The sequence below is a fragment of the Anomaloglossus baeobatrachus genome, chromosome 9 (genome assembly GCF_048569485.1).
Source record: "Anomaloglossus baeobatrachus isolate aAnoBae1 chromosome 9, aAnoBae1.hap1, whole genome shotgun sequence".
Classification (NCBI taxonomy): domain Eukaryota; kingdom Metazoa; phylum Chordata; class Amphibia; order Anura; family Aromobatidae; genus Anomaloglossus; species Anomaloglossus baeobatrachus.
This window is the reverse complement of record NC_134361.1, coordinates 233,210,233-233,237,848: the sequence shown is the minus strand read 5'-3', so window position 1 is coordinate 233,237,848 and position 27,616 is coordinate 233,210,233. Positions and strand designations below refer to the sequence as shown.

Genomic DNA, 27,616 nt, shown 5'->3' with positions numbered 1-27,616 from the left:
CACTGCTGTGGGGTCCGTGATTTGGGGGCGGGGCCTGGCGGCAGCTGCCGTAGTGTCAGCTCCAGCACCGGGCCCCCTGCCCAGGATCGCACATTCAAATGTACCGGCATCACAGATCACCGATGCCGGTACATTTGAATGTGCTGATGAGAAGTCACTGTCCCTCCCGCTGTCTGTGCGCTCTGCAGCACAGCGGTGACGTCACTACTGTGCTGAAGAGAGCACAGACAGCGGACGAACGTGCAGGAGCGGCGGGGACCGAGGACGGGTGAGTATGTACTCCACATGTGTTCCCGATGGGGACGGGGGGGTTGCAGAGCCATGTGTGTGCGTGTGCAGAACCATGTGTGTGCGTGTACAGTGCAGAGCCATGCGTGTGCAGAGCCATGTGTACGGTGCAGAGCCATGTGTGTACGGTGCAGAGCCATGTGTACGGTGCAGAGCCATGCATGTGCAGAGCCATGTGTACGGTGCAGAGCCATGTGTACGGTGCAGAGCCATGTGTGTACGGTGCAGAGCCATGTGTACGGTGCAGAGCCATGTGTGTACGGTGCAGAGCCATGTGTACGGTGCAGAGCCATGTGTGTACGGTGCAGAGCCATGTGTGTGCGTGTACAGTGCAGAGCCATGCGTGTGCAGAGCCATGTGTACGGTGCAGAGCCATGTGTGTACGGTGCAGAGCCATGTGTACGGTGCAGAGCCATGCATGTGCAGAGCCATGTGTACGGTGCAGAGCCATGTGTGTACGGTGCAGAGCCATGTGTGTACGGTGCAGAGCCATGTGTGTACGGTGCAGAGCCATGTGTGTACGGTGCAGAGCCATGTGTGTACGGTGCAGAGCCATGTGTGTACGGTGCAGAGCCATGCGTGTGCAGAGCCATGTGTACGGTGCAAAGCCATGTGTGTGCGTGTGCAGAGCCATGTGTGTGCGTGTACAGTGCAGAGCCATGCGTGTGCAGAGCCATGTGTACGGTGCAAAGCCATGTGTGTGCGTGTGCAGAGCCATGTGTGTGCGTGTACAGTGCAGAGCCATGCGTGTGCAGAGCCATGTGTACGGTGCAAAGCCATGTGTGTGCGTGTGCAGAGCCATGTGTGTGCGTGTACAGTGCAGAGCCATGCGTGTGCAGAGCCATGTGTACGGTGCAGAGCCATGTGTGTACGGTGCAGAGCCATGTGTACGGTGCAGAGCCATGCATGTGCAGAGCCATGTGTACGGTGCAGAGCCATGTGTGTACGGTGCAGAGCCATGTGTGTACGGTGCAGAGCCATGTGTGTGCGTGTACAGTGCAGAGCCATGCGTGTGCAGAGCCATGTGTACGGTGCAAAGCCATGTGTGTGCGTGTGCAGAGCCATGTGTGTGCGTGTGCAGAGCCATGTGTGTGCGTGTACAGTGCAGAGCCATGCGTGTGCAGAGCCATGTGTACGGTGCAAAGCCATGTGTGTGCGTGTGCAGAGCCATTGTGTGTGCGTGTACAGTGCACAGCCATGCGTGTGCAGAGCCATGTGTACGGTGCGGAGCCATGTGTGTACGGTGCAGAGCCATGTGTACGGTGCAGAGCCATGCATGTGCAGAGCCATGTGTACGGTGCAGAGCCATGTGTACGGTGCAGAGCCATGTGTACGGTGCAGAGCCATGCGTGTGCAGAGCCATGTGTACGGTGCAGAGCCATGTGTGTACGGTGCAGAGCCATGTGTACGGTGCAGAGCCATGTGTACGGTGCAGAGCCATGTGTACGGTGCAGAGCCATGCGTGTGCAGAGCCATGTGTACGGTGCAGAGCCATGTGTACGGTGCAGAGCCATGTGTACGGTGCAGAGCCATGTGTACGGTGCAGAGCCATGTGTACGGTGCAGAGCCATGTCTACGGTGCAGAGCCATGCGTGTGCAGAGCCATGTGTACGGTGCAGAGCCATGTGTACGGTGCAGAGCCATGTGTACGGTGCAGAGCCATGTGTACGGTGCAGAGCCATGCGTGTGCAGAGCCATGTGTACGGTGCAGAGCCATGTGTGTGCGTGTGCAGAGACATATGTGTGCGGTGCAGACCCCGATGTGAGGCTGTTATTTGCAATGCTGTAGTGATACCAGGTCAGGTGCTGGGGAAGAATATACTGACAGAGACTGTGTGTGCAGGGGGCGAGGCTGGACACTGGGGAGGGGCTGGACACTGAGGCTGGGCGGTGACAGCTCTGACTGAGGTTTTGCACAGGAAGTGGTCATGTTTGCTGGATCTGAATGTAAACAAGAAGCTGCAGAGAATAAAGGTATAATTCAAGAGGAACAAAAGTTAGAAAACAGAAAATAACAATGTAGGTGTGATTTATATGACAATACAGCACAGATAAACTCAAAAATTTTTGTTAAGCTAATGTCGGACAACTCCTTTAAGGGAGCCGAGCGACAAACCCTTTTCCAGTCCAGATTGAAGGAAGGACAGAAAAGTGGGCAAGGCCAAAGGCCAGGGAGGAAAAACCCCCAGCAGAGCATCATGACAGGAAAATTTTCCACGTCCTGTGGTAGATCTTGGCGGACGTTGGTTTCCTAACTTGTCTCATAGTGGCAATGACCTCTTGAGATAATCCTGAAGACGCTAAGATCCAGGACTCAATGGCCACAGTGTCAGGTTGAGGGCCGCAGAATTCGAATGGAAAAACGGCCCTTGAGACAGCAAGTCTGGTCGGTCTGGTAGTGCCCACGTTTGGCCGACCGTGAGATGCCACAGATCCGGGTACCACAACCTCCTCGGCCAGTCTGGAGTGACGAGGATGGCGCGGCGGCAGTCGGCCCTGATCGTGCGTAACACTCTGCGCAACAGTGCCAGCGGAGGAAACACATAAGAGAGTTGAAACTGCGACCAATCCCGAACTAAGGCGTCTGCCGCCAGAGCTCTGTGATCGTGCCATGAATGCCGTGACCTTGTTGTTGTGCCGGGACGCCATTAGGTCGACTTCCGGCCTCCCCCAGCGGCAACAGATCTCCTGAAACACGTCCGGGTGAAGGGACCATTCCCCTGCGTCCATGCCCTGGCGACTGAGAAAGTCTGCTTCCCAGTTTTCGACGCCCGGGATGTGAACTGCGGAGATGGTGAAGGCCGTGGCTTCCACCCACATCAAAATCCGCCGGACTTCCTGGAAGGCTTGCCGACTGCGTGTTCCGCCTTGGTGGTTGATGTAAGCCACCACTGTGGAGTTGTCCGACTGAATTCGGATCTGCTTGCCTTCCAGCCACTGCTGGAACACTTTTAGGGCAAGATACACTGCCCTGATCTCCAGAACATTGATCTGAAGCGAGGACTCTTGCTGAGTCCACGTACCCTGAGCCCTGTGGCGGAGAAAGACTGCTCCCCACCCTGACAGACTCGCGTCCGTCGTGACCACCTCCCAGGATGGGGGTAGGAAGGATTTCCCATGCGATAAAGAAGTGGGAAGAAAGCCACCCCCGAAGGGAAGCTTTGGTTAGGATGTCCCAATGAAGAGGACGCAGGTGAAACTGCGCGAAAGGGACTGCCTCCATTGCTGCCACCATCTTCCCCAAGAAGTGCATGAGGCCCCTCAAGGTGTGTGCCTGACCTTGAAGGAGAGATTGCACCCCTTTCTGTAGTGAACGTTGCTTGATCAGCGGAAGCTTCACTATCGCTGATAGGGTATGAAACTCCATGCCAAGGTATGTCAGCGATTGGGCTGGTGTCAGATTTGACTTTGGAAAATTGATGATCCACCTGAAACTCTGGAGAGCCTCCAGAGAAGCGTCGGGGCTGTGTTGGCATGCCTCTTGAGAGGGTGCCTTGATCAGCAGATCGTCCAAGTAAGGGATCACCGAGTGACCCTGAGAGTGGAGGACCGCTACTACGGGAGCCCTAACCTTGGTGAAAACCCGTGGGGCTGTAGCCAGGCCGAACGGCAGTGCCACGAACTGCAGGTGTTCGTCTCCTATGGTGAAGCGCAAGAAGCGTTGGTGCTCTGGAGCAACCGGTACATGGAGATAAGCATCTTCGATATCGATCGATGCAAGGAAATCTCCTGGGGACATTGAGGCGATGACGGAGCGGAGGGATTCCATCCGGAACCACCTGGTCTTTACGTGTTTGTTGAGCAGTTACGGGTCCAGGACAGGACGGAAAGACCCGTCCTTCTTTGTAACCACAAACAGGTTGGTGGAAAAAACCTTGACCCTGTTGCTGAAGAGGAACAGGGACCACCACTCCTTCTGCCCTCAGAGTGCCCAGCGCCTGCAGAAGAGCCTTGGCTCGCTCGGGAGGCGGGGATGACCTGAAGAATCGAGTCGGGGGACAAGAGGCGAACTCTAACTTGTAACCGTGAGACAGAATGTCTCTCGCCCAACGGTCTTTTACCCTTGGCAGCCAGGTGTCGCAAAAGCGGGAGAGCCTGCCACCGACCGAGGATGCGGATTGAGGAGACCGAAAGCCATGAAGAAGCCGCTTTGGTAGCGGCACCTCCGGTGGTCTTTCAGGACGTGACTTAGACCGCCATGAATCGGAGTGCCCTTGATCTTTCTGAGGCCTTTTGGACGAGGAGAATTGGGACCTGCCCGCGCCCCGAAAGGACCGAAACCTCGACTGCCCCTTCCTCTGTTGGGGTATGTTCGGTTTGGGCTGGGGTAAGGATGTATCCTTTCCCTTGGATTGTTTGACGATTTCATCCAAACGTTCGCCAAACAATCGGTCGCCAGAAATTGGCAAACTGGTTAAGCGCTTTTTTGAAAGCAGAATCTGCCTTCCATTTCCGTAGCCACAAGGCCCTGTGGAGTACCACCGAATTGGCGGATGCAACCGCCGTACGGCTCGCAGAGACCAGGACAGCATTAATAGCGTAAGACGCAAATGCCGACGTCTGTGTGGCTGCGTCAATTTGCGCTTGACCTGCTGATAGCTTGTAGCACCCATACGGCTGCAAATGCTGGGGCAAAAGAAGCGCCGATAGCTTCATAGCTGGATTTCAACCAGAGCTCCATCTGCCTGTGAGTGGCATCTTTGAGTGAAGCCCCATCTTCCACTGCAAGTATGGATCTAGCCGCCAGGCTAGGATCCACCTTGGGACACTGAGTCCAACCTTTGACCACGTCAGGGGAACAGGATAACGTGTATCCTTAAGGCGCTTAGAAAAAAAAAAAAAACGCTTATCAGGACAGGCACGGTGATTCTGGACTGCCTCTCTGAAATCAGAGTGGTCCAGAAACATGCTCAGTGTACACTTGGGAAACCTGAAACGGAATTTCTCCTGCTGAGAAGCTGACTCCTCCACTGGAGGAACTGAGGGAGAAATATCCAGCATTTGATTGATGGACGCAATAAGATCGTTCAATATGGCGTCCCCGTCAGGCGTATCAAGATTGAGAGCGGCCTCAGGATCAGAATCCTGATCAACTGTCTCCGCTTCATCAACCAGAGGTTCCCCCGCTGAGACCCTGACCAATATGAAGATGTCGAGGGGATTTCCCAGCGAGCTCGCTTAGTCGGTCAGGGGCTGGGGTCTGTATCAGAGACCTCACTCTGGGATCTATGAGACACCCCGGGGGGACCTTGCTGGTCCAACTGAGGGGGGCCAGGGAGCAATGATTCAACAGTGCCCCTGTGCTGAGATACCGGTCTGGATTGCTCAGTGGATCCTGCCGGTAGCGGGGTCGTACATGCGGCGCAGGCAGCATAGTAAGCCTGTGGTTTGGCGCTCCTGCCTTTTATGGGCGCCATGCTGTTGTCTTCCCTGAGCAACACAATATATATATCCAGAATCAACTGTGCACCATAAAGTGTAAAGTATATCTTATAAACATATAATTTAAAATTACACTCCTGCAGAAATGTGGCTAGCACCACAGATGCTGCATACCCCCCGCTTAAAGCGGTTGTGAGGCCACCAGGGTCCCTGCCTGGGTCTGTCAGAATTTGTCCCCCTCTGCAGCGTTCAAGGAGCTGACAGGAATGTCCTGAGGAGAGGAGGGAGCCGTGGGCGTGACCCAGAAAGTGCGGGAACTGGTGCCCGCACTGTGCACAGTGAGGGGGGTGGAGTATGCAAAGCATGCTCCAGCCCTCAGTGCTGCTCGTCCTGTGCAGCGTCCCGCCCTTCCCCTGCTTGTCAGGGCTGTGGGCGGGAGGAAGAAAGACTAGGCCGCAAAAAGCCGGGGACTCGAGTAATAAACGCGGCCGCCGTAAAAGCGCGGCCGCGTGGAAGTCCCCGGCACACTACAAGTCCCAGCCGCGCCTCAGTGTTAAACATGGCGGCGGCGGTCAGCGCGGTAGTCTCCCTACATAAACACACTCAGCGATGCTGAGTGTGTAATGGCACATTAACCCGGTCAGCGCCGCGGTCCCCGGTGCACTAGCACACCCAGCAAAGCTGGAGTGTTGCTGTGCTCGGTCCCCACGGGGACACAGAGTACCTCCAAGTAGCAGGGCCATGTCCCTGAACGATACCCGGCTCCTATCCAGCAGGCTCCACAGGAGTTGTGGATGAAGCACGGTCTCAGTGCCTGGAGACCGATAGGATCCCACTTCCACCAGAGCCCTGAGGGGGATGGGGAAGGAAAACAGCATGTGGGCTCCAGCCTCCGTACCCGCAATGGATACCTCAACCTTAACAACACCGCCGACAAGAGTGGGGTGAGAAGGGAGCATGCTGGGGGCCCTATATGGGCCCACTTTTCTTCCATCCGACATAGTCAGCAGCTGCTGCTGACCAATCTGTGGAGCTGTGCGTGCATGTCTGACCTCCTTCGCACAAAGCAAAAAACTGAGGAGCCCGTGGGAGCACGGGGGGTGTATAGGCAGAAGGGGAGGGGCTTAACACTTTTAAGTGTAATACTTTGTGCGGCCTCCGGAGGCATAGCCTATACACCCAATTGTCTGGGTCTCCCAATAGAGCGACAAAGAAATTCTGCATTGTGTCATTCCTCCTGAAAACATATAAGTTAACCAATACCTGAGGGGTGAAGAACATCCTATTCCTCTTGTCAATGGGATGTATGCCCACTATCTTGACAATGTCAGACGGTGTAGGATACATCCGAATTGGCAAGATGGCAGATAACATCCCTTCGGTTACATTTCCAGGAGGAGAGATTTAATAAAAGAGGCTCCAAAATTGGGGATTCACAAGGACAAGCTCCTAAAACAGAGGAGCCCATGGTGACGTACTGGACGGCGTAGAAGATCTCCAGGCAGATGATCCTCATGATGAAGGCGCAGGTCTCCAGGACGCTCAGCTGGGAAAGAAGAGCAATATTGTAAGCCGGGGGACACGTCCCATTACTAGACACAATTTGGACATATAATGGACTCACATCGGAAGATTCGGAGGGGGGCACAAGTGTCCCGAACAGAGGCGCTGTCAGGTTCTCCCAGAAATTGGGCCTAGAGGAGAAGAAAGACTTTTACATGCCTGATCCCATTGCGGACACCCGATCTGTAACTTTTGTGACTTACTTGGTTCTTAGGACTGTCATCGCACTGTCGCGCCGATCCTGCCATAAGGCGTGAAGGAAGGCGATGGCGGAGCGGTGGAGCTGAGGAGTGCACCAAAACCGGTCCGATTTCTGGAGGTCAATGAGGTCCAGGACGACCTGTAGACAGCTCCACTGCCCCAGACTATACTCCTGGAATTAAAGAGACGTACATCAATAAAAAAAAACAACAAACGATGAAAATAATGGAAGACGTCGCCATAATTAACATTAATTACCTTGGTTCCATTAGTATCTTTCACCTCTAAATTTAGGAAAAGCTCGATCAGCCCCGGCTGAGTCTCCACCGCGACTGTGAGGAACTCCAGGATCATCACCTTTATCTGCATGTCCTCGATGCTGCACTGCAGACGGTTGAGAAAGGCGTCCCGGATGGCAGCCGCGTCGCTCCCCAGGCAGGCGTACACCGACATGGGGGCCACCTAAATAACAGCAAGGCACTCATCAATGGATAATCCCTTTAAATAGAAGAAATCATAGGATACGAAAAACGTTCTTACAGTCGCCAGACGCTTCAGCAGTTGTATCGCCAGCCGCGGCAGTGACGCATCGTACTTATGGTAAATATATTTCGCCAGAACTGCGATCAGGTTGTTGCCGTGAGCTCCTGGTGAAAAAAAAAAATAAATAGTCAGAGACCCCCAAAAAGACACAGTCACCTGTAAATGTATGGAAACCTGCACCCACCATGCTGCGTGAGCGCCTGCTCCAAGGGGGACACGCCACACGACGGCGGCTTCAACCGGATCACATTGTTGGTTATGGAAAACGCCAATTTAACCGTCTGGATTAACATCTGACCTTGTCCTTCTGTCCCACTGCTGGAAAGGGAATAAGCAAGAAATTCAAAAGGGGAAGGCAGACCCCCCCCCGATAAGTAAGCAGCCCCCCTCCCCCCCCACACACACGGGTCTTCACTCACCTCCCGGCCTGAGAGGCCATGACCACATTGATGGTGTCCACGCCGATCCCCATGATGTTAATGACGGCCTGTCCTGCCTCGGTGTTGGTCAGACTGAAGATGCACAGGCTCTGCAGGTTTGGGGGGCTGTGGGGCGAAGTCTAGAGGTGTCAGGGTATCACAATATGGAAATGGCGGGTAGAGGAAATGATAGGACACGGCACCAGTTACCTGCTTTGTGGATCCACGTCCGGGCACAGGTTGAGGATGGCATGGATCAGATTCAGGATCAGGTACCCTGGAAGATTTGTAAGGTTGGATATTAGTGCATATACAATGGCGGAAAAGCTGGTATGATAAACAACAGAAGTAGAATAGGACTGTCGGGATCTGGCCGACGTTGCTTCTCCTTACCGAGTTCAGACCAGGATTTCCAAACTAGCCGAGGGTCTCACACTGAGCTAAATGTGGTGGTCACCTGCCACTCACCTGAGTCTGATCCCTGCACTCCCAACATCCCTAAACGGGATGGGGTGTCATCACTTGGGGCAGAGCAACATTGTAGACAGGTATCAGACACAGAGACTCAGTGCTTGACCTGGGGACGGGGAGTAAGGCACAGGTTTTAAACCAACTGCACACAGGGGATGAGGTTTTCCAATGCTGGAAATACCCTTTAAAGGACTTCACATCCCCCATTCTGTCTACTTTTGACTGATAGGAGTTTGGTTAGATATGAAAGCTACCAAAGCCATCACTTACAAGCAAGAGTCTCCCGACATCCCCCTGCACTATTACAGAATACCACCGACTGTCTCCAACATCATGTCCTCCTCTATCTAAACCTGAACCTGTCACAAGCTGACCTCCTCGTGTTTCCTCCCTCTCGTAACCTCCCCAAACCCCATATTACCATTTCTGTGTGTGCGCTACCATTACCCCCAGCAGCACGCCCGCTGTCTTGTGTGGCTCTACCATTACCCCCAGCAGCACGCCCGCTGTCTTGTGTGGCTCTACCATTACCCCCAGCAGCACGCCGCTGTCTTGTGTGTGGCTCTACCATTACCCCCAGCAGCACGCCCGCTGTCTTGTGTGGCTCTACCATTACCCCCAGCAGCACGCCGCTGTCTTGTGTGTGGCTCTACTATTACCCCCAGCAGCACGCCCGCTGTCTTGTGTGGCTCTACCATTACCCCCAGCAGCACGCCCGCTGTCTTGTGTGTGGCTCCACCATTACCCCCAGCAGCACGCCGCTGTCTTGTGTGTGGCTCTACCATTACCCCCAGCAGCACGCCCGCTGTCTTGTGTGGCTCTACCATTACCCCCAGCAGCACGCCGCTGTCTTGTGTGTGGCTCTACCATTACCCCCAGCAGCACGCCCGCTGTCTTGTGTGCCTCTACCATTACCCCCAGCAGCACGCCGCTGTCTTGTGTGTGGCTCTACCATTACCCCCAGCAGCACGCCCGCTGTCTTGTGTGTGGCTCTACTATTACCCCCAGCAGCACGCCGCTGTCTTGTGTGTGGCTCTACTATTACCCCCAGCAGCACGCCGCTGTCTTGTGTGTGGCTCTACCATTACCCCCAGCAGCACGCCCGCTGTCTTGTGTGTGGCTCCACCATTACGCCCCAGCAGCACACCGCTGTCTTGTGTGGCTCTACCATTACGCCCCAGCAGCACACCGCTGTCTTGTGTGGCTCTACCATTACCCCCAGCAGCACGCCGCTGTCTTGTGTGTGGCTCTACCATTACCCCCAGCAGCACGCCGCTGTCTTGTGTGTGGCTCTACCATTACCCCCAGCAGCACGCCGCTGTCTTGTGTGTGGCTCTACCATTACCCCCAGCAGCACGCCGCTGTCTTGTGTGTGGCTCTACCATTACCCCCAGCAGCACGCCGCTGTCTTGTGTGTGGCTCTACCATTACCCCCAGCAGCACGCCCGCTGTCTTGTGTGTGGCTCCACCATTACGCCCCAGCAGCACACCGCTGTCTTGTGTGGCTCTACCATTACGCCCCAGCAGCACACCGCTGTCTTGTGTGGCTCTACCATTACCCCCAGCAGCACGCCGCTGTCTTGTGTGTGGCTCTACCATTACCCCCAGCAGCACGCCGCTGTCTTGTGTGTGGCTCTACCATTACCCCCAGCAGCACGCCCGCTGTCTTGTGTGTGGCTCTACTATTACCCCCAGCAGCACGCCGCTGTCTTGTGTGTGGCTCTACCATTACCCCCAGCAGCACGCCCGCTGTCTTGTGTGTGGCTCCACCATTACGCCCCAGCAGCACACCGCTGTCTTGTGTGGCTCTACCATTACGCCCCAGCAGCACACCGCTGTCTTGTGTGGCTCTACCATTACCCCCAGCAGCACGCCGCTGTCTTGTGTGTGGCTCTACCATTACCCCCAGCAGCACGCCGCTGTCTTGTGTGTGGCTCTACCATTACCCCCAGCAGCACGCCGCTGTCTTGTGTGTGGCTCTACCATTACCCCCAGCAGCACGCCGCTGTCTTGTGTGTGGCTCTACCATTACCCCCAGCAGCACGCCCGCTGTCTTGTGTGTGGCTCCACCATTACGCCCCAGCAGCACACCGCTGTCTTGTGTGGCTCTACCATTACGCCCCAGCAGCACACCGCTGTCTTGTGTGGCTCTACCATTACCCCCAGCAGCACGCCGCTGTCTTGTGTGTGGCTCTACCATTACCCCCAGCAGCACGCCGCTGTCTTGTGTGTGGCTCTACCATTACCCCCAGCAGCACGCCCGCTGTCTTGTGTGTGGCTCCACCATTACGCCCCAGCAGCACACCGCTGTCTTGTGTGGCTCTACCATTACGCCCCAGCAGCACACCGCTGTCTTGTGTGGCTCTACCATTACCCCCAGCAGCACGCCGCTGTCTTGTGTGTGGCTCTACCATTACCCCCAGCAGCACGCCCGCTGTCTTGGGGTTATATGCGACTCCGATCTTTCCTTCACTCCCCACATTCGGTCACTCGCTCGTTCTTGTCACTTCCACCTCAAAAACATCTCTAGAATTCGACCTTTTCTTACCGTTGACTCTGCAGAAACTCTTACTGTCGCTCTCATTCATTCTCGCCTGGATTATTGTAATTCTTTACTAATTGGTCTCCCTGTTATTAAACTCTCCCCTCTCCAATCCATTCTGAATGCCGCAGCCAGGATCATTTTCCTCTGCAACCGCTTCACTGATGCCTCTGCTCTGTGCCAGTCATTGCACTGGTTGCCTATCCGCTACAGAATCCAATATAAACTTATCACTCTCACTTACAAAGCTCTCCATGGTTCTGCACCACCCTACATCTCCTCCTCATCTCTGTCCATCACCCCACCCGTGCCCTCCGCTCTGCACCACCCTACATCTCCTCCCTCATCTCTGTCTATCACCCCACCCGTGCCCTCCGCTCTGCACCACCCTACATCTCCTCCCTCATCTCTGTCTATCACCCCACCCGTCCTCTCCATGGTTCTGCACCACCCTACATCTCCTCCTCATCTCTATCACCCCACCCGTCCTCTCCACGGTTCTGCACCGCCCTACATCTCCTCCCTCATCTCTGTCTATCACCCCACCTGTGCCCTCCGTTCTGCACCGCCCTACATCTCCTCCCTCATCTCTGTCTATCACCCCACCCGTGCCCTCCGCTCTGCACCACCCTACATCTCCTCCTCATCTCTATCACCCCAACCGTCCTCTCCACGGTTCTGCACCGCCCTACATCTCCTCCCTCATCTCTGTCTATCACCCCACCCGTGCCCTCCGCTCTGCTAATGACCTAAGACTGACATCCTCAACAATTCGAACCTCTCACTCCCGTTTTCAAGATTTCTCACGAGCTGTGCCTATGCTCTGGAACACACTACCAAGAGCAATCCGATTAATTCCCAACATCCACACCTTTATGCTGGCCCTAAAAACGCATTTCTTTAGACTAGCCTATCACTCTACTGCCCTGATCTAATCTAGTCCCTTTCTGCCCTTCCCAAAAATTTACTTCAAATTCTTGTCCCCTGTACCTGTATAAATTCTGGCCGATGACGGGTTCATGCAGTTGGTTTTCAATCCCCTGTTAAATCGATGGCTGGACCAATTATGACAAGCTTTTCTCCCCCATTCTGCTTCTGTGCCCCCCTGTCACGAACCACCGGGGGGGGGGGGTCACTGAGAAATCCCCCGCGCTGGCTACCAGTACGTCACAATCGGGGGGTAACAAGTGGGGGTCACCCCTCCTTTATACCTCCCGACCGACAGACAGAGCACGTGACGCGCTCTCTAGCGCCCCTCTTATAGTCAGGCCAATTATGGAATTGCCCGACAATAAGCAAGGAGGCCGCTATACTACTTATGCCGATTATTGAAGGGTCCCCGGTGAGAGTAGGGTATATATTCCCCCGACCTCCGCGGGCGGAATATATAAAACCTCCCCGAATCTCACTGGCCTCCCCACAATAATCCTTGGCACAACTCGCTGCCACCAACCGCTTCACGGTAACTATTAGCCGAACACACAGACGTGGGATTCAAGATCGAGATAACAGAACAGCCCAAGATTAATTATATAATTTAATCAGCCTAAAGCACACTAGAAACTACAATATATACAATAGGAGATCTACAGAATATACATATGTCAGAGTACAGTTACAATCAAAGCATGGGTTACAAACAGGCATACACAGTTCCAGCAGTTACCTTGTGCGTCTGGCCACAGGGGGGCGCCGTGAACCAGGTTTCTAGGATCCTTCCCACAGATGTTTCCTACACGTGACCCCCAGCGAAAGAACACTGGAAAATGGCCGAAGTAGGGTTATCAACCTGGGCAAATCCAGGTCCCCTCCTACCTTAGTGACCTCACAGGGAAGCACTGCCACTCCCCCCGCTTTGAGTCAGAATTATCCAGAAAGGGGATATTGGCCATAACTTTGCCTGGGAGCGTCGTAGACGGACGCCAACGCTCTCATTGTGACAGTTATGAATTTAGCTACAGAACGAGAGGACTCATGACTTGTCTACTAGTTCCCCATTGGCTGATATCACGCCTGGGGTACTTCCCAAGCTCCCACTTCCATAAAAAAGGTGTGCCAGCATCGTCCGCATGCGCAAACATTATTTTTATGGTTGCCATATTTATCGGAAATATGGCTTGCGAGATATGAACCATATTTTACTGGAGTCGTCCTGTCTGGATACTTCCATAGCCTTGCTAATTAGATAGCAGCCCCTACCACAGGGTCACGGCAGGGAGTCATCCTGTGTCCATTGTTCCCACATCATCTAATCTCCATATCACAGGAGATGGCCATGGGATGTGTTGCTAGGATGTGACACCTTCCAAGATGTTGGTCATTGAGAACAAGAAGGGAGGGGGCACGGCCATGGAGTGATGAGAGCGATTATGACTGGAAATCATAATTCCTCTTCATATCCCAGGATTTGCCTCACACCTCCCCCCTTTTGAGGGCGCTAGGGGGCAGCACACTCCGGTGTTACCCCGTGCGCCCGTCCGCGACCTCTCCTTGTCGGGACAGCCCGTCTGCGTTACCGTGGTCCCGGCCCCTTTTGTGGCGAATGGTGAAGTTGTATTGCTGGAGCGCAAGGCTCCATCGCAACAACCGTCCATTCGTCCCAGAGACGGTGTGCAACCAGCTGAGGGGATTGTGGTCCGTCTCCACGATGAAGTGGCGCCCGTATAGATATGGTTGCAGACGCTGCAGGGCCCACACTGTGGCCAGGCAGTCCTTTTCCATCGTGGAATAGGCCACTTCCCTCGGTAACAGCTTCCTGCTCAGGTACAAGACTGGGTGCTCTTGGCTCGCAGAGTCCACCTGGCTGAGCACCGCACCGAGGCCGAAGTCACTGGCGTCGGTCTGTACTACAAACGGCCGCGTGAAGTCGGCTGCCTGTAGCACGGGCGGGCTGGACAGGGCGTCCTTTAGGGCCCGGAAGGCTGTCTCGCAGTCCATTGTCCAATCGACTGCAGAGGGCAGCTTCTTCTTGGTGAGGTCCGTCAAGGGCTTTGCCAGGCTACTATAGCATGGAACAAACCTCCTATAGTACCCAGCGGTCCCCAAGAAGGACATCACCTGCTTCTTGGTCCTGGGGGTGGGCCAGGATGCGATGGCTTCCACTTTCTCAGGCTCGGGCTTCAGTGTTCTCCCGCCTACCCGGTGACCGAGGTACTGGACCTCGCTCATGGCCAGCTGACACTTTCCCGGCTTGATGGTCAAACCTGCCTGGTGGATCCGCCTGAGCACCTGTGCTAGATGATCTAGGTGATCTTCCCAGGTGGGACTGAAGACGGCAATGTCATCCAGGTACGCGGCCGCGTACCCTTCAAGTCCCTTGAGCAGGGTGTTGACCATCCGCTGGAAAGTGGCAGGGGCATTCCTCATCCCGAATGGCATCACCGTGGACTCGTACAGTCCAAATGGGGTAATAAAGGCAGAGCGTTCCCTGGCCTTGCGAGTCAGGGGGATCTGCCAATATCCCCGGCTCAGATCCATGATGGTCAGGTACTGAGCCCCGGCCAACTGATCGAGCAGGTCATCGATGCGTGGCATTGGGTACGCATCGGCGACTGTGACAGCATTGAGCCCCCTGTAGTCCACGCAGAACCGAGTGGTTCGGTCCTTCTTAGGGACGAGGACTACAGGCGAGGCCCAAGCGCTGTTGGATGCCTGGATCACCCCCAGCTTCAGCATCTCGTCAATCTCCTGGCGCATGTGTTGCTGCACCTCCATGGAAACCCGATATGCTGAACGCCTGATCGGGGGATGATCCCCAGTGTCCACGTGATGGACAGCCAAGTTAGTCCTTCCGGGCTGGTTGGTAAACAACCCCCGGAAGGGGTGTAGGGTGGCCCACAGCTGGGACCGTTGGTCCTCCAAGAGCTGGTGGCCAACCTCCACATCCTCAATGGATCCGCCTGCCCTAACCTGGGCTAGCATATCCAAGAGGGTTTCCGCTTCTCCCTCCTCGGGCAGGTTGCACACGGGGAGCGCACACGCCTCCCGCTCATGATGTGCCTTCATCATGTTCACATGGAAGGGCTTCCGCCTTCCACGGGCAGGGTCCAGGGTGACCAGGTACGTCACAGGGTTGAGCTGCTGGTACACGAGGTATGGGCCTTCCCAGGCTGCCTGAAGCTTGTCCTGTGGTACGGGGACCAGTACCCACACCTTTTGACCCACTTGGTAGGTCCTCTCACAAGCGTTCTGGTCGTACCAACGCTTCTGATCGGCCTGGGCTTGAGCCATATTGTCGTGTACCAGTTGCGTCACGGCCTGCATTTTGTCCCGGAAGCGCATGACATACTCGATAACCGACACTCCAGGGGTGGCCAAATCCCCTTCCCAAGCCTCTCTCACCAGAGCCAGGGGGCCCCGCACACGTCGCCCGTACAGGAGCTCAAACGGTGAGAATCCTGTTGAGGCCTGTGGAACCTCCCGGTAAGCAAATAACAGGTGTGGGAGATACCGCTCCCAGTCACGCCCGTGGGAGTCGACCAACATCTTAAGCATCTGCTTTAGGGTGCCATTGAACCGCTCGCACAGGCCATTAGTCTGTGGATGGTACGGGCTGGCCACCAGATGTCGCACCTGGACTTGCTTACAGAGGGCCTCCATCAGCTGGGACATGAATTGGGTCCCCCGGTCAGTGAGCATTTCCTGGGGAAAACCCACTCGGGAGAAAATCTCCAGCAAGGAGGTGGCCACCTTGTCAGCCCGAATGGACGACAAGGCCACTGCTTCTGGGTACCGGGTGGCATAGTCCACTACCGTTAGTATGAAGCGTTTCCCGGAGCTGCTGGGGATGGCCAGCGGGCCGACCAGATCCACAGCCACCCTCCTGAAAGGCTCATCGATGATTGGCAGAGATACCAGTGGGGCTTTGGGGTGTGGCCCCGCCTTCCCCACTCTCTGACAGGTTTCACACGAACGGCAGTAGGCAACCACATCGGCCCCCATTTTTGGCCAGTAGAAATGCTGGTTTAACCTGGCCTTGGTCTTAGCGATCCCTAGGTGTCCGGCCATCGGAATCTCATGTGCGATCCGCAACAACTCCGTCCGGAACGGATAGGGTACCACTAACTGTCGGTCCCTGGGCCACACCTCCGGTGAACCCTGCTGGACCGTGACCCGGTACAGCCGTCCTTGGTCCCAGACCACTCGCTCCGGGTCCGAGTCCGAGGGAGGCTGTGCCGCCTGCTCCTTTAGAGCTTTCAGGCTGTCGTCAGCTTCTAACGCTGCCTGAAACCCCTGACTAGATGTGGCCAGAATCGACGAGACTGTCACATCTTCGGTCAGTACCCCGGGACCTGTGTCCTGGCCTCCACCTGACTCGGCTGCCACTTGGTCAGAAGGGGAAGAGCTATCGGACCTCCGGGAGGCCCCTTGGCTTCCAGCACTCCCACTGCGGGTGACAGCGGCCACAGCCGCTGCGACCGTGGGTCGTGCCTGCTCCTCCTCCGTTCCTGACCAAGTCGCCGGTTCAGGCAGACCTACCTGGCTTCCTGACACCCCGGTTGTGGGGGAACCATGTACCGAGATCTTACCTGGGAGCACTTCCGCTCCGGGACCGGCCCCAATCTCACCTGCCTGTTCCCCTCCTGCAGCAACAGAACCCCGCTGTGAAATCTCTGGGGACCCCACATTTGCTGTGGTAGCCCCCACCCCACACACTGGTCCTCCCCCTGCAGCACCCTGCTCTCTGCTTATCCCTGCAGAGGGCAACAGATCCCAGCTCACTGGCTGATCACTTGTAGAGGCATTGTCACACCTTTCTCTGACCCCCTCCCCTCCTGTCACAGCTGCAGCTGAGTGTGTGTCTATGGTGTCTATGCAAGCAGAAATATCAGAGTTCACTCCCCCCTCCCTTACATCATTCATAGATAACACATTAACATTGTCCGGAGGCTCGTCAGTACTGGCTGAAGGTTCAGCCCTTGGGGGGGGCCCAAACTGGGAGGTTATCTGCCCCAAATCTGTCCCAAGTAGCACGTTTGCGGGGATCCGATCAGTTACCCCCACCTCTCTCACCCCTCGCCCTGCGCCCCAGTCCACATAAATGCCAGCAACAGGCAGCGCCGGGTCAATGCCTCCAATCCCGGAGACAGCGAGGGTTTTTCCAGGTATCAAGTCTTGGGGGGACACCATCTCAAACCGCACCAGAGTCACCTCCGAGGCGCTGTCTCGCAGTCCTATGGTCACAGACCGGCCGACGGTGACAGGTTGGAAGCTGTCCAGGGACCTACCACCACCCCCACCCACACAATACACCTTGGGCGGCCCTTGGGACGGGGACGGAGCCGGGGCCTTGGGACGCTGAGGGCACATGGCCTTGAAGTGTCCAGGTAGGTTGCACTGGTTGCACCGTCTTGGCTCTGCCACGGGCCTGGAGAGGGGAGTTGAGGGGGACACCCCCTGCAGTCTAGGGGCAGGTGGGGCAGTCGTAGAATTCATCTTACCCCCTCTCCAGGTGCTGCTGGTGGCTGCTCTCCTGGCCTCAGGAGCCCGATTGTTGGTGTAGTCATCGGCCAGGGCAGCTGTAGCCGTGGACCCCTTTGGCTTCTGGTCTCGGATGAACTGGCGGAGATCCTCAGGGCAGTTCCACAAGAGTTGCTCCGTGATGAACAAGTCCAGGATCTCTGGTCCGGTGGAAAGCTGCAGGCCTTGGGTCCAGTGGTCGGCAGCTCGGGCAAGTGCCCGCCGGTGGTCAGCCCAGGAGTCCTTTGGTCCCTTCTGCAGGGTCCGGAACTTCTTGCGGTAGGACTCCGGAGTGAGGTTGTACTGTTGGATCAGGGCCCGCTTGATGGTGTCGTAGCCCTGATCTGCCTCAGTAGGCAAGTCCCCAAGGATTTCCAGGGCCTTACCCCTTAAACGGGGGGTCAGGTATTTGGCCCACTGGTCCTTGTCCAGATGGTGCTGCAAGCAAGTCCGTTCAAAAGCAGTCAGGAAAGAGTCCAAGTCTCCATCCTTCTCCAGCACTGGGAAGTCCTCAACACGGACCTTTGGAAGTTTGGTGTCTTGAAGGTCACGTGTGGCTGATGAGGGCCGGAGCTGAGCTAGCTGCAGCTGGTGGTCACGCTCTGCCTGTTGCTGTCGCTCTTCACGTGCTGCTTGCCGCTCCGCAGCCTCACGCACTGCTTGCCGCTCCGCAGCCTCAGCGTCACGCGCTGCCTGTCGCTCACGCTCGGCCATGAGTATCTCGTAGGTATCCCGGTCTCCAGCCATAAGCCTGGCCAAGGCAGCTTGAAGGAGGGCCTCTGCACCTCTCAGGCCGGAGGGATTGGCAAGTGGTGATCTGCGGCACGCTGCAGAGCCCGGTGATTCACTGTCCATTTCAGAGTGGAGGACTGGCATCTGGCTCGTTGAGGACCCTTGGGCGAGCTCCTCCTCATCTTGTCCAGCAGTGCCAGGTTGTGCAATGTCCTCTGCAGAGCTGTTCTCTGGCGTCGGGCTCTTGGAGGGCTCGTGGACAACCTCCTCATCGTCTCTGGCCTGAGCATCGGCCATTCCTTTGGCTTTGCTCCTGGTGCCATCAGCCATTCTTGCAGACTTTTGGTCACTGACACAGAACTGACACCTGATGCACCCACACACCTTACAGTATCTGCACTCTGACACTCTAGTGTTGGTCTGGTCTGAAGACCCCAGCAGCCACAGCTGCTGCAGGCAGTCTTTAGTGTCTGGGAGTATGGGTCTCACACTCACACACACTATTATCTCGATCCCACCGCTATGCCACCAATATGTCACGAACCACCGGGGGGGGTCACTCAGAAATCCCCCGCGCTGGCTACCAGTACGTCACAATCGGGGGGTGTCACAAACCACCGGGGGGTCACTCAGAAATCCCCCGCGCTGGCTACCAGTACGTCACAATCGGGGGGTAACAAGTGGGGTCACCCCTCCTTTATACCTCCCGACCGACAGACAGAGCACGTGACGCGCTCTCTAGCGCCCCTCTTATAGTCAGGCCAATTATGGAATTGCCCGACAATAAGCAAGGAGGCCGCTCTACTACTTATGCCGATTATTGAAGGGTCCCCGGTGAGAGTAGGGTATATATTCCCCCGACCTCCGCGGGCGGAATATATAATATCTTCCCGAATCTCACTGGCCTCCCCACAATAATCCTTGGCACAATTCGCTGCCACCAACCGATTTACGGTAACTATTAGCCGAACACACAGACGTGGGATTCGAGATCGAGATAACAGAACAGCCCAAGATTAATTATATAATTTAATCAGCTTAAAGCACACTAGAAACTACGATATATACAATAGGGAATCTACAGAATATACATATGTCAGAGTACAGTTACAGATAAAGCATGGTTTACAACAGGTATGCAATTCAATCAGTTACCTTGTGCGTCTGGCCACAGGGGGGCGCTGTAGACCAGGTTTCCAGGAACTCTCTCACAGGTCTGTCCCAACCAGGCCCCCGAGCAGAAGAACGCTGGAAAATGGCCGAAGTAGGGTTATCAACCTGGGCAGATCCAGGTCCCCTCCTACCTTAGTGACCTCACAGGGAAGCACTGCCACTCCCCCTGCATGGATCAGAATTATCCAGCAAAGGGGATTTTGGCTATAACTTTGCCTGGGAGCGTCGTAGGCAGACGCCAATGCTCTCATTGTGACAGTTATGAATTTAGCTGCAGAACGAGGGGACTCATGACCTGTCTACGAGTTCCCATATGGCTGATATCACGTTTGGTGTGTTTCCCAATGTCCTACTTCCATAAAAAGGGTGTGCCAGCATCGTCCGCATGCGGAGACACCATTTTTATGGTTGCCATATTTATCGGAAATATGGCGTGCGAGATATGAACCATTTTTTACTGGAGTCGTTCTGTCTGGATACTTCCATAGCCTTGCTAATTAGATAGCAGCCCCTACTACAGGGTCACGGCAGGGAGTCATCCTGTGTCCATTGTTCCCACGTCACCTAATCTCCATATCACAGGAGATGGCTGGGATGTGACACCTTCACAGATGCTGGACCTCTGAGAACAAGAAGGGAGGGGGCACTGCCATGGAGTGATGAGAGCGATTATGACTTCCAGTCATAATTCCTCTTCATATCCCAGGATTTGCCTCACACCTCCCCCCTTTTGAGGGCGCTAGGGGGCAGCACACTCCGGTGTTCCCCCGTGCGCCCGTCCGCGACCTCTCCTTGTCGGGACAGCCCGTCTGCGTTACCGTGGTCACGGCCCCTTTTGTGGCGAATGGTGAAGTTGTATTGCTGGAGCGCAAGGCTCCATCGCAACAATCGCCCATTCGTCCCAGAGACGGTGTGCAACCAGCTGAGGGGAGCGTGGAACAAACCTCCTATAGTACCCAGCGGTCCCCAAGAAGGACATCACCTGCTTCTTGGTCCTGGGGGTGGGCCAGGATGCGATGGCCTCCACTTTCTCAGGCTCGGGCTTCAGTGTTCTCCCGCCTACCCGGTGACCGAGGTACTGGACCTCGCTCATGGCCAGCTGACACTTTCCCGGCTTGATGGTCAAACCTGCCCGGTGGATCCGCCTGAGCACCTGTGCTAGATGCTCTAGGTGGTCCTCCCAGGTGGGACTGAAGACGGCAATGTCATCCAGGTACGCGGCCGCGTACCCTTCAAGTCCCTTGAGCAGGGTGTTGACCATCCGCTGGAAAGTGGCAGGGGCATTCCTCATCCCGAATGGCATCACCGTGGACTCGTACAGTCCAAATGGGGTAATAAAGGCAGAGCGTTCCCTGGCCTTGCGAGTCAGGGGGATCTGCCAATATCCCCGGCTCAGGTCCATGATGGTCAGGTACTGAGCCCCGGCCAACTGATCGAGCAGGTCATCGATGCGTGGCATTGGGTACGCATCGGCGACCGTGACAGCATTGAGCCCCCTGTAGTCCACGCAGAACCGAGTGGTTCGGTCCTTCTTAGGGACGAGGACTACAGGCGAGGCCCAAGCGCTGTTGGATGCCTGGATCACCCCCAGCTCCAGCATCTCGTCAATCTCCTGGCGCATGTGTTGCTGCACCTCCAGGGAGACCCGATATGCTGAACGCCGGATCGGGGGATGATCCCCAGTGTCCACGTGATGGACAGCCAAGTCAGTCCTTCCGGGCTGGTTGGTAAACAACCCCCGGAAGGGGTGTAGGGTGGCCCACAGCTGGGACCGTTGGTCCTCCAAGAGCTGGTGGCCAACCTCCACATCCTCAATGGATCCGCCTGCCCTAACCTGGGCTAGCATATCCAAGAGGGTTTCCGCTTCTCCCTCCTCGGGCAGGTTGCACACGGGGAGCGCACATGCCTCCCGCTCATGATGTGCCTTCATCATGTTCACATGGAAGGGCTTCCGCCTTCCACGGGCGGGGTCCAGGGTGACCAGGTACGTCACAGGGTTGAGCTGCTGGTACACGAGGTATGGGCCTTCCCAGGCTGCCTGAAGCTTGTCCTGTGGTACGGGGACCAGTACCCACACCCTTTGACCCACTTGGTAGGTCCTCTCACAAGCGTTCTGGTCGTACCAACGCTTCTGATCGGCCTGGGCTTGAGCCATATTGTCGTGTACCAGTTGCGTCAAGGCCTGCATTTTGTCCCGGAAGCGCATGACATACTCGATAACCGACACTCCAGGGGTGGCCAAATCCCCTTCCCAAGCCTCTTTCACCAGAGCCAGGGGGCCCCGCACACGTCGCCCGTACAGGAGCTCAAACGGTGAGAATCCCGTTGAGGCCTGTGGAACCTCCCGGTAAGCAAATAACAGGTGTGGGAGATACCGCTCCCAGTCACGCCCATGGGAGTCGACCAACATCTTAAGCATCTGCTTTAAGGTGCCATTGAACCGCTCGCACAGGCCATTAGTCTGTGGATGGTACGGGCTGGCCACCAGATGTCGCACCTGGACTTGCTTACAGAGGGTCTCCATCAGCTGGGGCATGAATTGGGTCCCCCGGTCGGTGAGCATTTCCTGGGGAAAACCCACTCGGGAGAAAATCTCCAGCAATGCGGTGGCCACCTTGTCAGCCCGAATGGACGACAAGGCCACTGCTTCTGGGTACCGGGTGGCATAGTCCACTACCGTCAGTATGAAGCGTTTCCCGGAGCTGCTGGGGATGGCCAGCGGGCCGACCAGATCCACAGCCACCCTCCTGAAAGGCTCATCGATGATTGGCAGAGATACCAGTGGGGCTTTGGGGCGTGGCCCCGCCTTCCCCACTCTCTGACAGGTTTCACACGAACGGCAGTAGGCAGCCACATCGGCCCCCATTTTTGGCCAGTAGAAATGCTGGTTTAACCTGGCCTTGGTCTTAGCGATCCCTAGGTGTCCGGCCATCGGAATCTCATGTGCGATCCGCAACAACTCCGTCCGGAACGGATAGGGTACCACCAACTGTCGGTCCCTGGGCCATGCCTCCGGTGAACCCTGCTGGACCGTGGCCCGGTACAGCCGTCCTTGGTCCCAGACCACTCGCTCCGGGTCCGAGTCCGAGGGAGGCTGTGCCGCCTGCTCCTTTAGAGCTTTCAGGCTGTCGTCAGCTTCTAACGCTGCCTGAAACTCCTGACTAGATGTGGCCAGAATCGACGAGACTGTCACATCTTCAGTCAGTACCCCGGGACCTGTGTCCTGGCCTCCACCTGACTCGGCTGCCACTTGGTCAGAAGGGGAAGAGCTATCGGACCTCCGGGAGGCCCCTTGGCTTCCAGCACTCCCACTGCGGGTGACAGCGGCCACAGCCGCTGCGACCGTGGGTCGTGCCTGCTCCTCCTCCGTTCCTGACCAAGTCGCCGGTTCAGGCAGACCTACCTGGCTTCCTGACACCCCGGTTGTGGGGGAACCATGCACCGAGATCTTACCTGGGAGCACTTCCGCTCCTGGACCGGCCCCAATCTCACCTGCCTGTTCCCCTCCTGCAGCAACAGAACCCCGGTGTGAAATCTCTGGGGACCCCACATTTGCTGTGGTAGCCCCCACCCCACACACTGGTCCTCCCCCTGCAGCACCCTGCTCTCTGCTTATCCCTGCAGAGGGCAACAGATCCCAGCTCACAGGCTGGTTACTTGTAGAGGCATTGTCACACCTTTCTCTGACCCCCTCCCCTGTCACAGCTGCAGCTGTGTGTGTGTCTATGGTGTCTGTGCAAGCAGAAATATCAGAGTTCACTCCCTCCTCCCTTACATCATTCATAGATAACACATTAACATTGTTAGGAGTCATGTCAGTACGGGCTGAAGATTCAGCCCTTGGTTGGGGCCCAAACTGGGAGGTTATCTGCCCCAAATCTGTCCCAAGTAGCACGTTTGCAGGGATCCGATCAGTTACCCCCACCTCCCTCACCCCTCGCCCTGCGCCCCAGTCCACATAAATGTCAGCAACAGGCAGCGCCGGGTCAGTGCCTCCAATCCCGGAGACAGCGAGGGTTTTTCCAGGGATCAAGTCTTGGGGGGACACCATCTCAGGCCGCACCAGAGTCACCTCCGAGGCGCTGTCTCGCAGTCCTATGGTCACAGACCGGCCGACGGTGACAGGTTGGAAGCTGTCCAGGGACCTACCACCACCCCCACCCACACAATACACCTTGGGCGGCCCTTGGGACGGGGACGGAGCCGGGGCCTTGGGACGCTGAGGGCACATGGCCTTGAAGTGTCCAGGTAGGTTGCACTGGTGGCACCGTCTTGGTTCTGCCACGGGCCTGGAGAGGGGAGTTGAGGGGGACACCCCCTGCAGTCTAGGGGCAGGTGGGGCAGTCGCAGAGTTCATCTTACCCCCTCTCCAGGTGCTGCTGGTGGCTGCTCTCCTGGCTTCAGGAGCCCGATTGTTGGTGTAGTCATCTGCCAGGGCAGCTGTAGCCGTGGATCCCTTTGGCTTCTGGTCTCGGATGAACTGGCGGAGATCCTCAGGGCAGTTCCACAAGAGTTGCTCCGTGATGAACAAGTCCAGGATCTCCGGTCCGGTGGAAAGCTGCAGGCCTTGGGTCCAGTGGTCGGCAGCTCGGGCAAGTGCCCGCCGGTGGTCAGCCCAGGAGTCCTTTGGTCCCTTCTGTAGGCTCCGGAACTTCTTGCGGTAGGACTCTGGAGTGAGGTTGTACTGTTGGATCAGGGCCCGCTTGATGGTGTCGTAGCCCTGATCTGCCTCAGCAGGCAAGTCCCCAAGGATATCCAGGGCCTTACCCCTTAAACGGGGGGTCAGGTATTTGGCCCACTGGTCCTTGTTCAGATGGTGCTGCAAGCAAGTCCGCTCAAAAGCAGTCAAGAAAGAGTCCAAGTCTCCATCCTTCTCCAGCACTGGGAAGTCCTCAACACGGACCTTTGGAAGTTTGGTGTCTTGAAGGTCACGTGTGGCTGATGAGGGCCGGAGCTGAGCTAGCTGCAGCTGGTAGTCACGCTCTGCCTGGCGCTCTTCACGTGCTGCTTGCCGCTCCGCAGCCTCACGCACTGCTTGCCGCTCCGCAGCCTCAGCGTCACGCGCTGCCTGTCGCTCACGCTCGGCCATGAGTATCTCGTAGGTATCCCGGTCTCCAGCCTGGAGAAGGGCCATAGCCATTTGAAGAAGGCTATCCGAGCCTCCCAGGCTCGGTGGAATGGCACGTGGTGATCTGCGGCCCGCTGCGGAGCCTGGTGCTTCACTGTCCATTGCAGAGCGGAGGGCTGGCATCTGGCTCGTTGAGGACCCTTGGGTGAGCTGCTCCTCATCTTGTCCATAATTGCCAGGTTGTGCGCTGTCCTCTGCAGAACGGTTTTCTGGCGTCGAGCTCCTGGAGGGCTCGTGGACAACCTCCTCATCGTCTCTGGCCTGAGCATCGGCCATTCCTTTGGCTTTGCTCCTGGTGCTCTCAGCCATTGTTGCAGACTTTGGTCACTGACACAGAACTGACACCTGATGCCTCCACACACCTTACAGTATCTGCACTCTGACACTCTAGTGTTGAGCTAGTCTGAAGACCCCAGCAGCCACAGCTGCTGCAGGCAGTCTTTAGTGTCTGGGAGTATGGGTCTCACACTCACACACACTATTATCTCGATCCCACCGCTTGCCACCAATATGTCACAAACCACCGGGGGGTCACTCAGAAATCCCCCGCGCTGGCTACCAGTACGTCACAATCGGGGGGTAACAAGTGGGGTCACCCCTCCTTTATACCTCCCGACCGACAGACAGAGCACGTGACGCGCTCTCTAGCGCCCCTCTTATAGTCAGGCCAATTATGGAATTGCCCGACAATAAGCAAGGAGGCCGCTCTACTACTTATGCCGATTATTGAAGGGTCCCCGGTGAGAGTAGGGTATATATTCCCCCGACCTCCGCGGGCGGAATATATAATATCTTCCCGAATCTCACTGGCCTCCCCACAATAATCCTTGGCACAATTCGCTGCCACCAACCGATTTACGGTAACTATTAGCCGAACACACAGACGTGGGATTCGAGATCGAGATAACAGAACAGCCCAAGATTAATTATATAATTTAATCAGCTTAAAGCACACTAGAAACTACGATATATACAATAGGGAATCTACAGAATATACATATGTCAGAGTACAGTTACAGATAAAGCATGGTTTACAACAGGTATGCAATTCAATCAGTTACCTTGTGCGTCTGGCCACAGGGGGGCGCTGTAGACCAGGTTTCCAGGAACTCTCTCACAGGTCTGTCCCAACCAGGCCCCCGAGCAGAAGAACGCTGGAAAATGGCCGAAGTAGGGTTATCAACCTGGGCAGATCCAGGTCCCCTCCTACCTTAGTGACCTCACAGGGAAGCACTGCCACTCCCCCTGCATGGATCAGAATTATCCAGCAAAGGGGATTTTGGCTATAACTTTGCCTGGGAGCGTCGTAGGCAGACGCCAATGCTCTCATTGTGACAGTTATGAATTTAGCTGCAGAACGAGGGGACTCATGACCTGTCTACGAGTTCCCATATGGCTGATATCACGTTTGGTGTGTTTCCCAATGTCCTACTTCCATAAAAAGGGTGTGCCAGCATCGTCCGCATGCGGAGACACCATTTTTATGGTTGCCATATTTATCGGAAATATGGCGTGCGAGATATGAACCATTTTTTACTGGAGTCGTTCTGTCTGGATACTTCCATAGCCTTGCTAATTAGATAGCAGCCCCTACTACAGGGTCACGGCAGGGAGTCATCCTGTGTCCATTGTTCCCACGTCACCTAATCTCCATATCACAGGAGATGGCTGGGATGTGACACCTTCACAGATGCTGGACCTCTGAGAACAAGAAGGGAGGGGGCACTGCCATGGAGTGATGAGAGCGATTATGACTTCCAGTCATAATTCCTCTTCATATCCCAGGATTTGCCTCACAGGGGGTAACAAGTGGGGGTCACCCCTCCTTTATACCTCCCGACCGACAGACAGAGCACGTGACGCGCTCTCTAGCGCCCCTCTTATAGTCAGGCCAATTATGGAATTGCCCGACAATAAGCAAGGAGGCCGCTATACTACTTATGCCGATTATTGAAGGGTCCCCGGTGAGAGTAGGGTATATATTCCCCCGACCTCCGCGGGCGGAATATATAAAACCTCCCCGAATCTCACTGGCCTCCCCACAATAATCCTTGGCACAACTCGCTGCCACCAACCGCTTCACGGTAACTATTAGCCGAACACACAGACGTGGGATTCAAGATCGAGATAACAGAACAGCCCAAGATTAATTATATAATTTAATCAGCCTAAAGCACACTAGAAACTACAATATATACAATAGGAGATCTACAGAATATACATATGTCAGAGTACAGTTACAGATAAAGCATGGTTTACAAACAGGCATACACAGTTCCAGCAGTTACCTTGTGCGTCTGGCCACAGGGGGGCGCCGTGAACCAGGTTTCTAGGATCCTTCCCACAGATGTTTCCTACACGTGACCCCCAGCGAAAGAACACTGGAAAATGGCCGAAGTAGGGTTATCAACCTGGGCAAATCCAGGTCCCCTCCTACCTTAGTGACCTCACAGGGAAGCACTGCCACTCCCCCCCGCTTTGAGTCAGAATTATCCAGAAAGGGGATATTGGCCATAACTTTGCCTGGGAGCGTCGTAGACGGACGCCAACGCTCTCATTGTGACAGTTATGAATTTAGCTACAGAACGAGAGGACTCATGACTTGTCTACTAGTTCCCCATTGGCTGATATCACGCCTGGGGTACTTCCCAAGCTCCCACTTCCATGAAAAAGGTGTGCCAGCATCGTCCGCATGCGCAAACATTATTTTTATGG

At 55.8% G+C, this 27,616-nt stretch overlaps 1 protein-coding gene across 1 annotated transcript in view; it reads right to left on the bottom strand.

Moving 5' to 3' along the window:
- Positions 1–27,616, bottom strand: part of NUP188 (nucleoporin 188) — a 292,457-nt gene that overhangs the window by 104,100 nt on the left and 160,741 nt on the right. The window contains exons 22-29 of the mRNA XM_075324769.1: positions 8,607–8,673; positions 8,397–8,522; positions 8,162–8,295; positions 7,975–8,081; positions 7,693–7,896; positions 7,437–7,606; positions 7,295–7,364; positions 7,149–7,216 (exon numbers count right to left, since the gene is read on the bottom strand). Coding sequence (XP_075180884.1) covers positions 7,149–7,216; positions 7,295–7,364; positions 7,437–7,606; positions 7,693–7,896; positions 7,975–8,081; positions 8,162–8,295; positions 8,397–8,522; positions 8,607–8,673 — 946 coding nt within the window. The remainder of the gene's footprint in view (positions 1–7,148; positions 7,217–7,294; positions 7,365–7,436; positions 7,607–7,692; positions 7,897–7,974; positions 8,082–8,161; positions 8,296–8,396; positions 8,523–8,606; positions 8,674–27,616) is intronic.